Source organism: Nilaparvata lugens, chromosome 10, assembly GCF_014356525.2.
Source record: "Nilaparvata lugens isolate BPH chromosome 10, ASM1435652v1, whole genome shotgun sequence".
In the NCBI taxonomy this organism is placed as follows: domain Eukaryota; kingdom Metazoa; phylum Arthropoda; class Insecta; order Hemiptera; family Delphacidae; genus Nilaparvata; species Nilaparvata lugens.
Genome location: NC_052513.1, coordinates 6,805,586 through 6,818,799, shown reverse-complemented (window position 1 = coordinate 6,818,799; position 13,214 = coordinate 6,805,586). Strand labels below are relative to the sequence as shown.

Genomic DNA, 13,214 nt, shown 5'->3' with positions numbered 1-13,214 from the left:
ACGGAAACCTCTGCTTCGTATAGAAAATGATTTTTATCTCGTTTATCCTACCATTTCCGAGGGCGACTGTGAGTGCAGTGATGGACATCGCTTTCAAATCGGAATGAGAATACAAAGAGCAGGGAATAAATTTGTGGGAAGGAAGCTGGCTGCAGGGGTTGCTGGAAATGAATAAGCTCGGACTTAATAAAGCAGTTCCAAGTCCCAGCGGCTAGATTCCGCTTAGTGGCTGGACGTGCCCTGAATAGTTGCTCTAACTGGAAGTTGGGCCATTTTTATGCGCTCATTTTTTCTCGCAGCAACAGAAGGTGTGAGCTGACTCGAAATAAAAATGGAAAAAAATCTCCAACAGGTAGCTGCCAGCACATCACGAGCAGCCTCCATAAATCAAGGAAACCCCACAAATAAGTAGCGTTTATCTTGAGTGGAATGGATGACAGAACATATTTCTCATAGGAATACAGCGGCACTTTAATTGTGGACGTGCGAATTATGTTAAACTCATTTTTGGGTTTTATTCTTGTGAGGGTCAGGTCATCAATCTTGAAAAGAATAAGCAGTGGACGGAAATTGATGATGTGAAACTTATTGCAGTCTCTTTGGGCATTAAGCTGGTTCTTGATGAATGTTGAGCCTATTGCGTTTTTTACCTTTCGATTGTATACTAACAAATTTTTCTATTGCGATTAATTATCACGCAAAGTTTGCACTTGGTGAGAGAAAAATGTGCAAACTCACTTGTTTCAACTAAAACTTTCCGATCAACCGAACTTTATCTTTGCGATAATAGAGCAACAAAAACAACAACAAATTGACTAATTGCCATTCTATTTTGTCTACTACTAACGAACGCAAAGTTGAATTTATGTTAGGAGTATGGTTACCTATTTAGGTAATGGATAGAAATAACATAGCTATGCATATCTGCTTCGACTAAGCTACAATACACAGTCCCAACAATGATATATTTATACCTGTATCTGGCCTGCTTTGAAATTCGTATTCCAGGTTCAGAGGCAGATAACAGGCAGCAAATTCGATAGGCTTTTCGTTAAACAGGAGTCTATAATACGATTTATCAAACAGTATTACCCGTCAACTCCAAGCGCTCAGCTCCCATGAGAGAAGTCTCTGTTCAAAAACGGGAATGTTGATGCCTGGTTTGTGATGCACAATAGCATTATTCCCGAGGAATTTCTCCATCCTTTACTGTTCCAGAAGCTATTAATGTGGTGAATGATTTTCTGAATTTGATTCCATGGATGAAAATCGGGAAATTAATGTTATAGTCTCATAGTTTCATACTCATCGTACATTATAGAAACAGATATTTGATGGAAATGATTAATAATATTATGATAAAGATAATCGAAAGTTCAATTCTCACTAGAAAATCAATTGCGCTGAATCGGAATCAAACAGAAATTTGATAGAAATATATTTATAGGTAAACAGTAGTTCAATTTTTACTAGAATATGTATTGTTTCGGAGTAGAATCTGAATTTGTGCTGAACTAATTTGCTGCGATGGAAATATCAGGTGGTCCATATAAAGTCACTCCAAATCAGTGTTGGCACATTAAATGCATCATATAGTTGAGCTTCTTGATACATTTTCGTGAGATAACTTGATAATTCAATTGTGCATCTCATTGAAATCTTCACAAACCATTTAAATGTACAAACAATGATAATAATATTCTTCAATATGAAATAATGGTTTTAGTGTAAATGTATGATACAAGTGGTTTGTGGGAGATGTTCTCATTGGAAATATTCATGAAACTTATTGACACTCGACGTAGAGGAACAAGTTGTTCCTCATAACTGATTGAGAAACACTCTTTATTCATTTATGATTCTTGAAGATTCGCTGAGGCAAACAGAAGAAGAGAGTCAGAGGAAAACCGAAGTCACGACAAGACCCTTGAATCGACTTGATTCCATCTACGTGACTACAGAATTGTGATCGCTTGTGGAGAAAGAAGTTCGAAGAGAAAAATAGTCGTAGACGAAGGATGGAGAGTCACGAAGTATAAGAGTCAGGCTATGGCCAGAGTCTAGGGAAAACTTGTGAGTAAATTCCACCAACTCTGACCATCATTTTCCGACAAAGTTACTTCTAGAAATCGTCTATCTAGCGTGTAATTTTTGCCTATGGCTGGAAGGAGACATTTTTCCTCCAACTTCGCTTGAACTCTGGGCCACCAACTTCATATAACTTCCATTGAGCGAATTTATCTGCGGGTTGTGTTGCATTTTTAATAGAAGAAACGAAAAACACGACCCACAAGCGTTACAGCATCTCTGCTGTTACATTGAGAAGCGGCACGTTTCTTTCGTTGTATTTTATATTTTTTGTTCGGATTTTTTCAGTACTAAAGTTGGGGTTTAACTCCAACTTGAGTCATGGAGAGTGGGACACTACTACTAGATCAGCATAGAGAGATGAGAATAAATCAAAAAGTTAGTTTGATTTTTATTGATCGAATTGGAAGTTTTGTTCTTGGTTGCACAAAAGTCTCTTGAATTTCAATCATATCCACGAGAACCAATCAGAGAAGCTTTCTTCCCAGAGAACCCTTCTCCGATTGGTTCTTGTGAGATTTAGTCATAGTAAAAATCTAACAGGCTTTTGTGCAAACGGGCCCTGGTGATTGAATTGCAAAATTATATGAAACTTTGGATTGAGAGTCTGGAAGAGAATGTTGGATGATTTAATACATGAAGAGTATTATTGACTTACTTCCAAGGTTGAGTATAAACCTTCGTTCATTCTACTGGTTGTCTTTATATGGTTATAAGTCTTTTATTATGACGTCTCATTTTTATGTTGTTTTTTATTTTGGTTATTGGTTGATTAAACGGAAACGGAAACGGATATGTAGAGCCATTCTAATAACTATCAGATCGATTTCTACAATAATATTGCAGGTTTGTCTCCTAGTGAGTTCGGACTCCCAAAAACTATTTTTGAGTAGGTTTCATTCCAATAACATTTCATAAGATTACCAGTAACTTTGGAAATAGATGAACTATTCAAAAAACGTTTTTATTCGAGAAGCGAATTTCATTATTGAAGTTTTTAGCCGGTAGACTAACTAAGGAAGTTTTAGTACAAATAGATGTTTGGTTATATGATGCAGTGGAATGTATTTCAACGTCACTCAATCAGCAAAAGCAATACGATAGATGGAAAAGACTATTTTTCTAATGCTACAATTGGGAATAGAGAAGAAAATTAATTATTATTATTATACGAAAATCCAAATTGAATGCTGTAATTCACCCAGAAGACTTCTGCTACTGTTTACCCTGTTGTCAATATTTGCAATAGCAGAAGTCTTCTGGGTGAATTACAGCATTTAATTTGGATTTTCGTTTAATAATAATAATAATTAATTCATTAGCATTTGAATAATTGCAAAATCTCAGTAATTTCCATCTGTAGACTGGCTGGCCGCTATGGCTTCGTATAAAATGAGCGCTGCTATCCAGAGATTGTCAGTTTGGTGTAAAGGGTAAGCATTCCTGACCGGCAATTAGGAGGTACTGGGTTCGATTCCCGGGCTGACAAATAATTTTTGAATAGTAGCGCTCATCGAATTTCCATCTAGCTGTTTACCCTGTTGTCAATATTTGCAGTAGCAGAAGTCTTCTGGGTGAATTACAGCATTTAATTTGAATTTTCGTTTAATAATAATAATTAAAAAAATTAATTAGTAGCAAGGATGCAGATTGGAAGGCCTGAAACTAATTTAAATAACGTTTTATTGGGAACATTTTATCCAGGAATAGAGAGAAGGGTAGTATTAATTAGTCATGCAGGTGCAGTGCTCATAGAAAAACTAATTCATCCGGAATTCATTTCCGGATGGTTGGATGGATGAAAAAGCCTGCATTCAACTTTTGATTTCACTTTCAATAACAACTACCAGGCTGACAGGGTATGCGACCATAATTAAAATGGCGTCATTACATGGAAATCCGCTCGGCTTGGACTGTCCAACATGGACATCTAATTGGAAATTGTGTCCATGGCATGGAAGGGTGGAGGTGGATGTGATTAGCGCATTGTTATATCCGTCTCATTGTAGAATGCCAGTAATTGAAAATTTAATTCCTGCCGACCCCCGACCATACATTGAAATTCTATAATTATATTGAAAGATAATAATATTATTGCTTTGTAATTTTTTTTCATTCATTTTAATATTGATTAGTTATGATTGTGGAAAAGGGAGGTTTGCGAACATTTATCAAACGTAGCAATTGACAGAGGGAACTCAGCAACTAAAAAAATTCGGTTTGATTGTGAACTCACAAAACTGATTCGGTTTGGTGTAACCACATTGATTGTCAACAACATTGTCATCGTTTGTGTTCTTTTATCACCTAGAAGTATTTTGAACATTTGTAATGCTGAAGATGATTGAAAATGTTTTTTTTTTTCTGTAAAAATTCAAAATTGAGTTTTAACCTTCTTTAACCTCAAACTTATTCCAGCAATCAGATTTTTAACTTAATTATTTGTAACACTAGTTCGCCTCCATGGTGCACATTGGGTAACGCTAAATGGACTAGCAAATAATGGCGGTCAGACAAACTTATGTTCTCCTGACTGAAAACTACACAACATCTCAAAGAGATTGAGAATATACAGTGTATATCTAGGCATTTGGGACTCATGAACTATATATTTGTTGTGTATATATGCTATACGCTTAATAATAATAGTAAGTGACAAATCTTACTTCTCACATTATATCGATCACTATGAACCCTACAGATTGCAGAATGTTTCATGAGCAATCCAGTTGACTAGGAAGATTAATAGCGTGAAAATGATTCTTCTTTAGTGTTTCTTTATAAGCATTGATGCATTAACTATTTTTTAGTAACATTCTGTACATGATTTTCACGTTCTTGTTTAGAGCTATTAATGTAAAGTAAATTCGTATGGCTTTTGTTGGTGTGGAGTCCCTTGCGGGAAGGTCCCACCGCCTGAATATATAATTTAAGCCGTCAATGGCACTTACGACTGTCATACTTCAGTCGGGACCGACAATTTAACGTGCCCATCCGATAACACGGGAGTGATCTGGTTAAAAAACTTTTGGTTATGAGAGGGTTTGAACCCGGGATCTCTATGCTGCTATTAATGTGGACATGAAAATTAGAAATAAAAGTATACTTTTTAACACTTATTTTAGTTTTCAAATAATATTTCTGTACTTTCAAGTCATTACTTTGATTTTTAATTTTATGTGTATAAATTATCATGTATTTTATGATTACTCCACTTTTTCAATAGTTACCAAAAGGGTTCAGTTCTTTATCTCTCAAACAGGTTCAATATTTTTCAAGTTAGCATTTATTCAATAAGCCAGAAAGGTTCGTACAATTTACGTTTTTCATTTTATTTTCGCTTCAACTCAACTCATCACTCTCATAACAAACTAGGGATTACGTTGGACACTCAATCAGTCAATGAATCCTCAACCTTCATATCCACTTTAAATGAAGGAAGCTAAGACAGCAGATTATATAATCAGGACGATACAGTATTTTCAAAGAAGGATGCTATTTCAACGTTTAATTGAATGAGTATACAAAATACGTATCTTAACGGTAAAATAAATGATATTCTATTCATTATTTTTTCCAACCTATTCCATCAATTGCCAAGGAAATATGGATATATAGGTAGATCTCATAGACCTCTCAAAGTCTTTACTTAATGGTCCCTCCCCAACTAATTCGGAAAAATATAGCGGTAAAAAACATTCAAGACTTATTAGAAACTTCAATCACTATAATGTCACTATAGATTTTCAAGGTAAAAGTAGTGATAAAATTCATCTGCTCCTCTATTTTTGAGAAATAGACTTTCGACTGTAACTTGAAGTCAGTCGCTGTATGTAGAAATTGATGGCTTCTTAAGGTGAAACCTATAAATAAAATGCATTTGCTCCTCTATTTTTTTAAACAAGTATCTCTAAACTTCAAGCTCCTTTATACCTTGAATAAACGAATCCCCAGTTTCCCGAGTTGAATATGTCTCTAACCCGTTCTCCAACCAGCTGTACTTATTGTCTTCGATAGTTTATTTGAGAGGAAGAACCCAGGGCAGGACAAGTGTTAGCTCGAGGTGAGGTTTCCGTGTTGCATATTTAATAGAACACGCAAGGTATTCTGTGTCTCCGACAGCAAATGGTGAACATTCCTTTCTCTTTTGAGTTTACGGGCGGACGTAACAATTTGTGTTTGTGTTAGCTAGCAGTGTTGGAAAACATGAGTGCAGGTACTTTACATGGAATGAGAGTGGAGATTTACAGTTTCTCTGCAAAATCTGCTCGCTGTAAGAAACCGCAGTATGCGTGAGTATTTCTGAGGTCACTTTGAGGGGATTTAGAAGAGAGCGAGAGAAGAGGAAGAGAAGGAGAGAGAGTGAGGTACTCTCTCGTGTAAAATGACAGTTGGCATATTACAATATGCATATCACGCTCATAAACCTCTGCCCTTTGTTCCAAAGCGTGTATGTATCTTCTAAAATAAGCCTCCAAGGAATGAGCCGTTTGCTTCAATTGTAGAATATATTTCCCGACCTGTATTTGGTGCTGTATGTAGAAATTGATGGCTTCAAGGTGAAAACTAGAAAGTAATATTCATATGTTTCACTATATTTGATGAATTGTCTCTAATATGTGGTTCATATCGGAAATTTTGTCAATCAAAAGCGAATAATATGTTTTGTAAAAGGTAATAAATATGTAAAGGTAATAAAATTTCAATGATCACTTGCAGATATGAATGATGCTTGTTATTCATTATTAAGTTAGTCAACTAGTTCACCCTATTTGGAAGTTGCTTTTAAGTATTCCTGTACAGTATTCATACAATAAAATGTCCATAACAATGTAACGATAGTTACTGGTTAAGGTTGATTGACCGTCTCCTGTTTATATAATAATTACTATCAATTATTTATAATCGAATACCTTTTTTTTTTATTGAGAGCAACAAGTTAAACGTACGGATACAATCAATCAAAAATACCAAATTAATTTACTCGATTCTCACTATATACTTGGTGTGACGAAGGATTATTCAAAATTTAAAAACCGTAGGCCTAGTGGTAGTCAGAAGTATAATTTACAAAAAAACAGAAAAATATTCAAGAGCAATACAAAAACTATTTGAGATGAATATTCCCCAGAATCCAAACTTTAAAATATTAATAACGGTTTAAAGATTTTACAAAAATTAATAAATTTTAGAAATTAGTAAATATTAAATTCTACAAATACCTGTATGTACATATCGCAGAAGTGAGGGGCCCCAAACACTTGTATTTATTTTAGATTATCGATGTATTTATTTGAAACTTTTCACACTCATATAATTTTCACGTATTATTTCATTTCGCGCACAAATTAACTTCCCCCAGAAATCCCTATCTTCTTCTGATTTTGGGCTGGATCTGCTGGATTACTAATCCTTTTTGTAATTTGCTCGTAATCCAGGTGGCGAATTGTAGGCGACTTGAAACGGAGCTCTCATGTGAATTTGAAGCTATAGGAACCAGGAAGGCAGTTGATCTAAAGTTGAAGTCTGGATGGCCTGTAGTTGAAATTCTGGTAGTGGTAAAGCTGGGACCGCTTTTTAAAGCGGATTTGGTCGCAAATTTGAAGATTTTACATTTCTGTTTTACTAATGACTGTGGTATTTTAACATATGAAGAAAACTAAAAAAGGAGGAAACATTCACAGACTGACTACCATTTTCATTTAGTAATTAATTAAGATATTACTTTTTACATTTTTAAAGAAATAGGAGAAAATTCTCCCAAAAAAAAACTAATTCCACCGAATACGTCTGTATCGTACCATGATTCAGGACAGAATAAATGAGCAAAGCAGAGGCACGATAATCTTGGTCAGAAGGCCTACGTAACTGACAATATTCTGCGAGAATAAAATCGAAGAGAAAGGGAGAAAGTGAAAGAGAAATGCTATTGAAAATTCATTATAAAGGACAAGGACAGAAAAAGGAGAACGCACAAAGGCTACTATCAAACAGAAAATGCAAGTAAAATAATGAATATCTTTAAAACTGACAAACAAGCTCTGTCTCATTCTAACTTATAATAAAATTAGAGTGGGGTAGTTGTTTGTTGGAAATAATTCCTGAATAACAAGATAAATTACTAGATATTAGTTGTGCATGTAACATTTTGTTACAACAATGTGTACAACACATTGTTATATATTGTACTTTGTACTTGAAATTCAATAGCTTTTCTCAAAAGATTTCGGAGTTGATTAATTTCAATTAACACAAAAATCTTTATGATTTGAAATGTAAATAGCTTTTTTTGATGTCTGATCAAGTTTAAATATATTATAACTTATATCTTAGAAGTTCATATATTTACTAAGAGAAGTTTCAGTAGAGTTATTATTCCATAGAAAGGAATATAATGAAATACTCGTGTACTGTAATGTGAGTCTTTACCATTATTTTCCTGTAAAAATATTTGAGAAGAGTGTGGATATGGAAGAGATCGTAGGAATATTACTGTTAGTTTCTTGTTCACTTTCTCTCAACTTTTCTCTTTTGCTCTTCCTCTTTTCATTTGCTAAACTCTTCTCTTTGGTAGTTTATCCCCTTCTCTATGTTTATTTCTCTCTCCATTCATTCTTCCCCCCTTCCTCTTCACCACATTTTTCCGATTTTATTCCAAGCAGAAAAGTAGAAATTTCTCTCTACACAAAGCATCGCTCTCACCGAGAAAACTCTCCAAATTTTCATTATTTTCTTTACATATTAATCTTTGTTACGCCACTCCTTTCATTTCCACTCCAAATGCTCTTGCCTGATTGTCGTCTTTGTCGGCTTGTACGTATTGTTCGAGATGAGATTCCCTTCCTCAATGTTTTCTTTTCAGTCATTTGATTTAGAAGTATGTTGCATTTTTTCTCCATCGTTGGGCATCCCAATTTATATGGTTTGTTTATATGTTTGTACAAGATGAATGCAATCGTTCCCGACTGTCTTCAAAAGTAAGAAAGTATAATGACTGTCTGATATTATTGAACTTATAACAATATTATCAAACTTACATCACACTTATTATTATTGAACTTATTAAATATTAAATATTAAATATCAAATATTACTAAACTTTTGAAGTATGTAAGTTTAGTAATATTTGATTTTTTATATTTAATAAGTTCAATAGTAATAAGTGTGTTGTAAGTTTAATATCAGGGTGGGTAGGTAATGTAAGTATAAACTTACATACTTCATAAGTTTAGTTATAGAAAGAACAAAGAAAGAAAATAATTCATTTTTGAATTCAACAAAAATCAACGAAGATATCAAATATATTACAGTTTGAAAAAATAAAGAATGCCAGCCTTGAGAGAACTGTGCAAATCAGACAATATGGTACAAATTCAAATTAAATAGTATTTATTACATCATCCATACAGTATAGTTGTATTTATTACAGGTGCAATAGCAACTATCGATCAAATTGATTGGGATACTGAACAATATTAGGAATGAAATTAGCCCAGAGATAATATTTTAGTCTGTTTCACTCAATTATAATTAATATTAGATGAAAATCCAAATTGAATGCTGTAAAATTTCCATCAATATTATTTATGTTACCAAGATGTCTTGAAAAGGTTTCAGCTTAGTGAGCCCTTTTCATTCAATAACACCCTCTGATTCCAATTACTTCTTGATTGAGGTCTCTACAAAATATTGTGGGAGCGAAACTGTAATTCCTCGCCTTTATTGGAACATATTATTATTATTGCATCTTCATGTACTGAGGTGAAGCCATTATAGGCAATATGTTGAATTTAATCTAGCGTCGACATCATTACTGTTCATGACAGTTTGATAGGATTCGAATATGGTTTATGCAAATCAAGTATGAATTGCAATCACAGCACTGATGGGTATTGCGGCTGATGTATAAGCGAGGCAAATCGGCAAATTATGTGCATAGCGAAATCGGTGCTTTATTAATTTCAACCCCAATGTGACAGTGATTGGAAAGATGGGTGTTCATCCCAGCACTATTATCATGGTGACGCTCACTCATGGAAATGGAAAAGAGAATAATCATTCTGGTTTGAGGTTGACCAATGAGTTTCGCACTGTAGTCGAATCAATTTCAAAATAACAAGTCATTGGAATTCTGCATCAAACAGACTGCAACTCAGAGACAATTTCCAGACGGTTTTCAAAACGAAGATGACAGAGACTGCTCTTCAACTGTTCAGCCAAAAGTTTTAAAATTCGTACCTTTGGCTAGGTTGAGGACTGGGAAAAGTGTATTGAGGTATAATACCGTATGTATTGTCATGAAAAATTAATCTCCGAATCAACGATTATTTAGTTTCCAGTAGATTTTTGCTTTCAATTCATGTTTCAGTTGTGTTCGACAATAAACTAGCCAGAAGTGATTTAAATTGTGTTTCTTTTTTTAATTAAGCTGGAGAATATAATCACAGTGAGGTCCTGGGGAAAAAGGGTCGGTTGAGAAGAAGTATATTAGTTGAGAATATTGTAGGAAAAATATATTGAGAGTGTATTGTTAGCTTATGAAATCATTGACTTTCATTTTCATTCTTTTTTACATTCTCATTTCAATGTTCACCATCATCTTTCATGGGAACGACTTGGTCGATGTTAATTATTATTATGACTCTTATTATTAACTTATCGATTGATAAATTGATATCTTGTGGGACTGAACATTGGAAGGTCTGCCATATTATGTTAGATTCGTCGTTTACAGGTGACGCTGGAGAGCTTCACTCTGGGCCGCTTCGTGTCGTTCGTGTCGGCCGGCTGCCCGGACGGCGAGCTGGAGGCGTGGGAGTGGCAGAGGCCGAGGGTAGGCGGCGCCTGGTGTGGCGCCTCGTGGGGTGCGCCTGCCGTCTACTACAGCGAAACGCGTGCCGTCACCCTCGCCATGCGCCTACTCCGCCTCTCCAAGGACAACACCGGATACAACTTCGACTTCAAGATGAGCTACAAGATGCTGCCGAGGCGCGACGCCGTCGTGCGCTACGGCGGACAGTGGATTGATGGTAGGCCATTCATCAAATCATTCATTCATTCATCCATACATTTCATTCATTCATTCATCCATACATTTCATTCATTTATTCATCAAATTATTGAAACAGTTCTCTTGGAATCAAAGGCTCCATCCAGTGTTGGACCGAGGGTGAAGAGTAATAATTTCTTCTTCAATGTTGTTTTCCATCACGAACTGCTTATTATTAAATCACTTTTTGTTTTTGGAAAAAAACGACTAGCAGTCAGATATTTTCAATAAATGAATAAATCACTCACTGGACAACGAGATCTTTCGGCTTGGACAACCAAGAAGATAGCGGAACTGCCGAAAGATCTCGTTGTCCAGTGAGTGATTTATTCATTTATTGTAAAATATGTGACTGCTAGTCGTTTTTTCCAAAAGCAAAAAGTGATTTAATAATTTCACCTCAAAACCATGGAAATGAGGATTAAATCATAAACCAATTAAACATATAGGCCCGGTTGCACAAAAACCGGTTGAATTTTAACTGTAATTAATTTCACGTTAAGCAATCAGAAAAGGCTTTTTCGAAAAAGGCTTCTCTGATTGTTTCACGATTAAAATTTAATTTGTGCAACCGACATATTGTCTTGAATCTGTGACAAAATCATTGCAACAATCATTATAATACAGATGTAGAAATTGATATTATTTGTAGGACTATCTATTTAATTTTAAAGAACTGCTGAAGCTACAATTATTATGTTATAACGTTCAATCATGCCAAATCAAAGATAATTCTTTCAAATATAGAATTAGATCGAAAGCTGTATTTCCGAATCTTGTCCTAAAATATGCTGAATTCTAAAATTCCTCATGATAAACCGTGATACGAAAGAAGAAGGCACATTTATTATTATTATTATTGGAAAGTTTCTCATTGCTATTCAATTCTTCGCATACTCCACATTATTCACATATACACCACAATAACGAACAATTGGGTATCTTGTTATAATATTATGTAGGCGCCATTAGGAGACCTATCGCAATGATTTTAAAAACTTGTGATTCAATTTAAAAGTTTTATAGTGTAATTTCCTAAAATATTGATCTGTCTCTCTGATTATTTAAGGAAAGGAATTAACTTTCTGTCTCTTCCTCTCAAAATCGGTGTCACTGTTATGGTTCACTCATATAATTCAAATGACAATAATAAAAACAAGGTACTGGAGCAAGAATCACTAGAGATTGATCACATACAATAGCTAGAGTAGTTTACTTTTCTGAAACAATGAGAATGATCCTTTCTTCACCCATAAAATAATCATTCAATTTCAAACTACCGATATCACTTTTATAAAATTGTTAGTGCTTCATTCATTTTGAATCACGATTTAAGTTTACTATAGCTTAATGATACACATAAAAAGTTATTGAGTGCTTCATCAATTCACTATTTGATAAAGTTCTTAATTACTTCAGGCACATTTTCAACAAAAAGCCGTCATTTTGGATAACAACGAAGTGGGAGATTTGCTACACATGCCACTCCACTCCAAACATCTAAAACTCGCGTTAATAATTTAACGCTTGTCTCAAACATTACATTGCCTGCCCCCGTGTCAGTTATGCTCTACTCTGTTGATGAGTTTTTGACAAGCCATCGGGGAAATCTAAAATTAACACAGGAAGTAGCAATCTGATAGCAGTGAAATGTCAGTGCTCGCATAGAGTAACTTCCTCAACGCATGTTGGAATTGTAAAACAATATACATCCATATGGAAGTTCCCTTCAATTTGTTGATTCGACCTCTCTTTAATTGATTGCAGTCTGATATCAAGTTGATTAGCAAGTACGTAGTTTGTACTTTTTTCATTCCAACGATCATTCAATAATAATTCCATTGCAATAAGAAAGGTTTTATGATCTTATTGAAATACAACTTGAAAATCACAATCTTTTCAATTGTAGTTTTTAGATGAATTCGATTTATTATTCTCCTTAGAAGTAGAAATTTGGATACTTCAAGGACCAAACGCATCATCTTAAGTCAACGCTAATGTAGAATTACATGAAGATGTTTTCGCATTAAAACAAACAGGGTATCTATTGAAAAGATATGTGATTTTCAAGTTGTAT

The 13,214-nt window shown here is 34.5% G+C and overlaps 1 protein-coding gene across 1 annotated transcript in view; it reads left to right on the top strand.

Moving 5' to 3' along the window:
- Positions 1-13,214, top strand: part of LOC111044919 — a 310,482-nt gene that overhangs the window by 277,142 nt on the left and 20,126 nt on the right. The window contains exon 5 of the mRNA XM_039436186.1: positions 10,823-11,117. Coding sequence (XP_039292120.1) covers positions 10,823-11,117 — 295 coding nt within the window. The remainder of the gene's footprint in view (positions 1-10,822; positions 11,118-13,214) is intronic.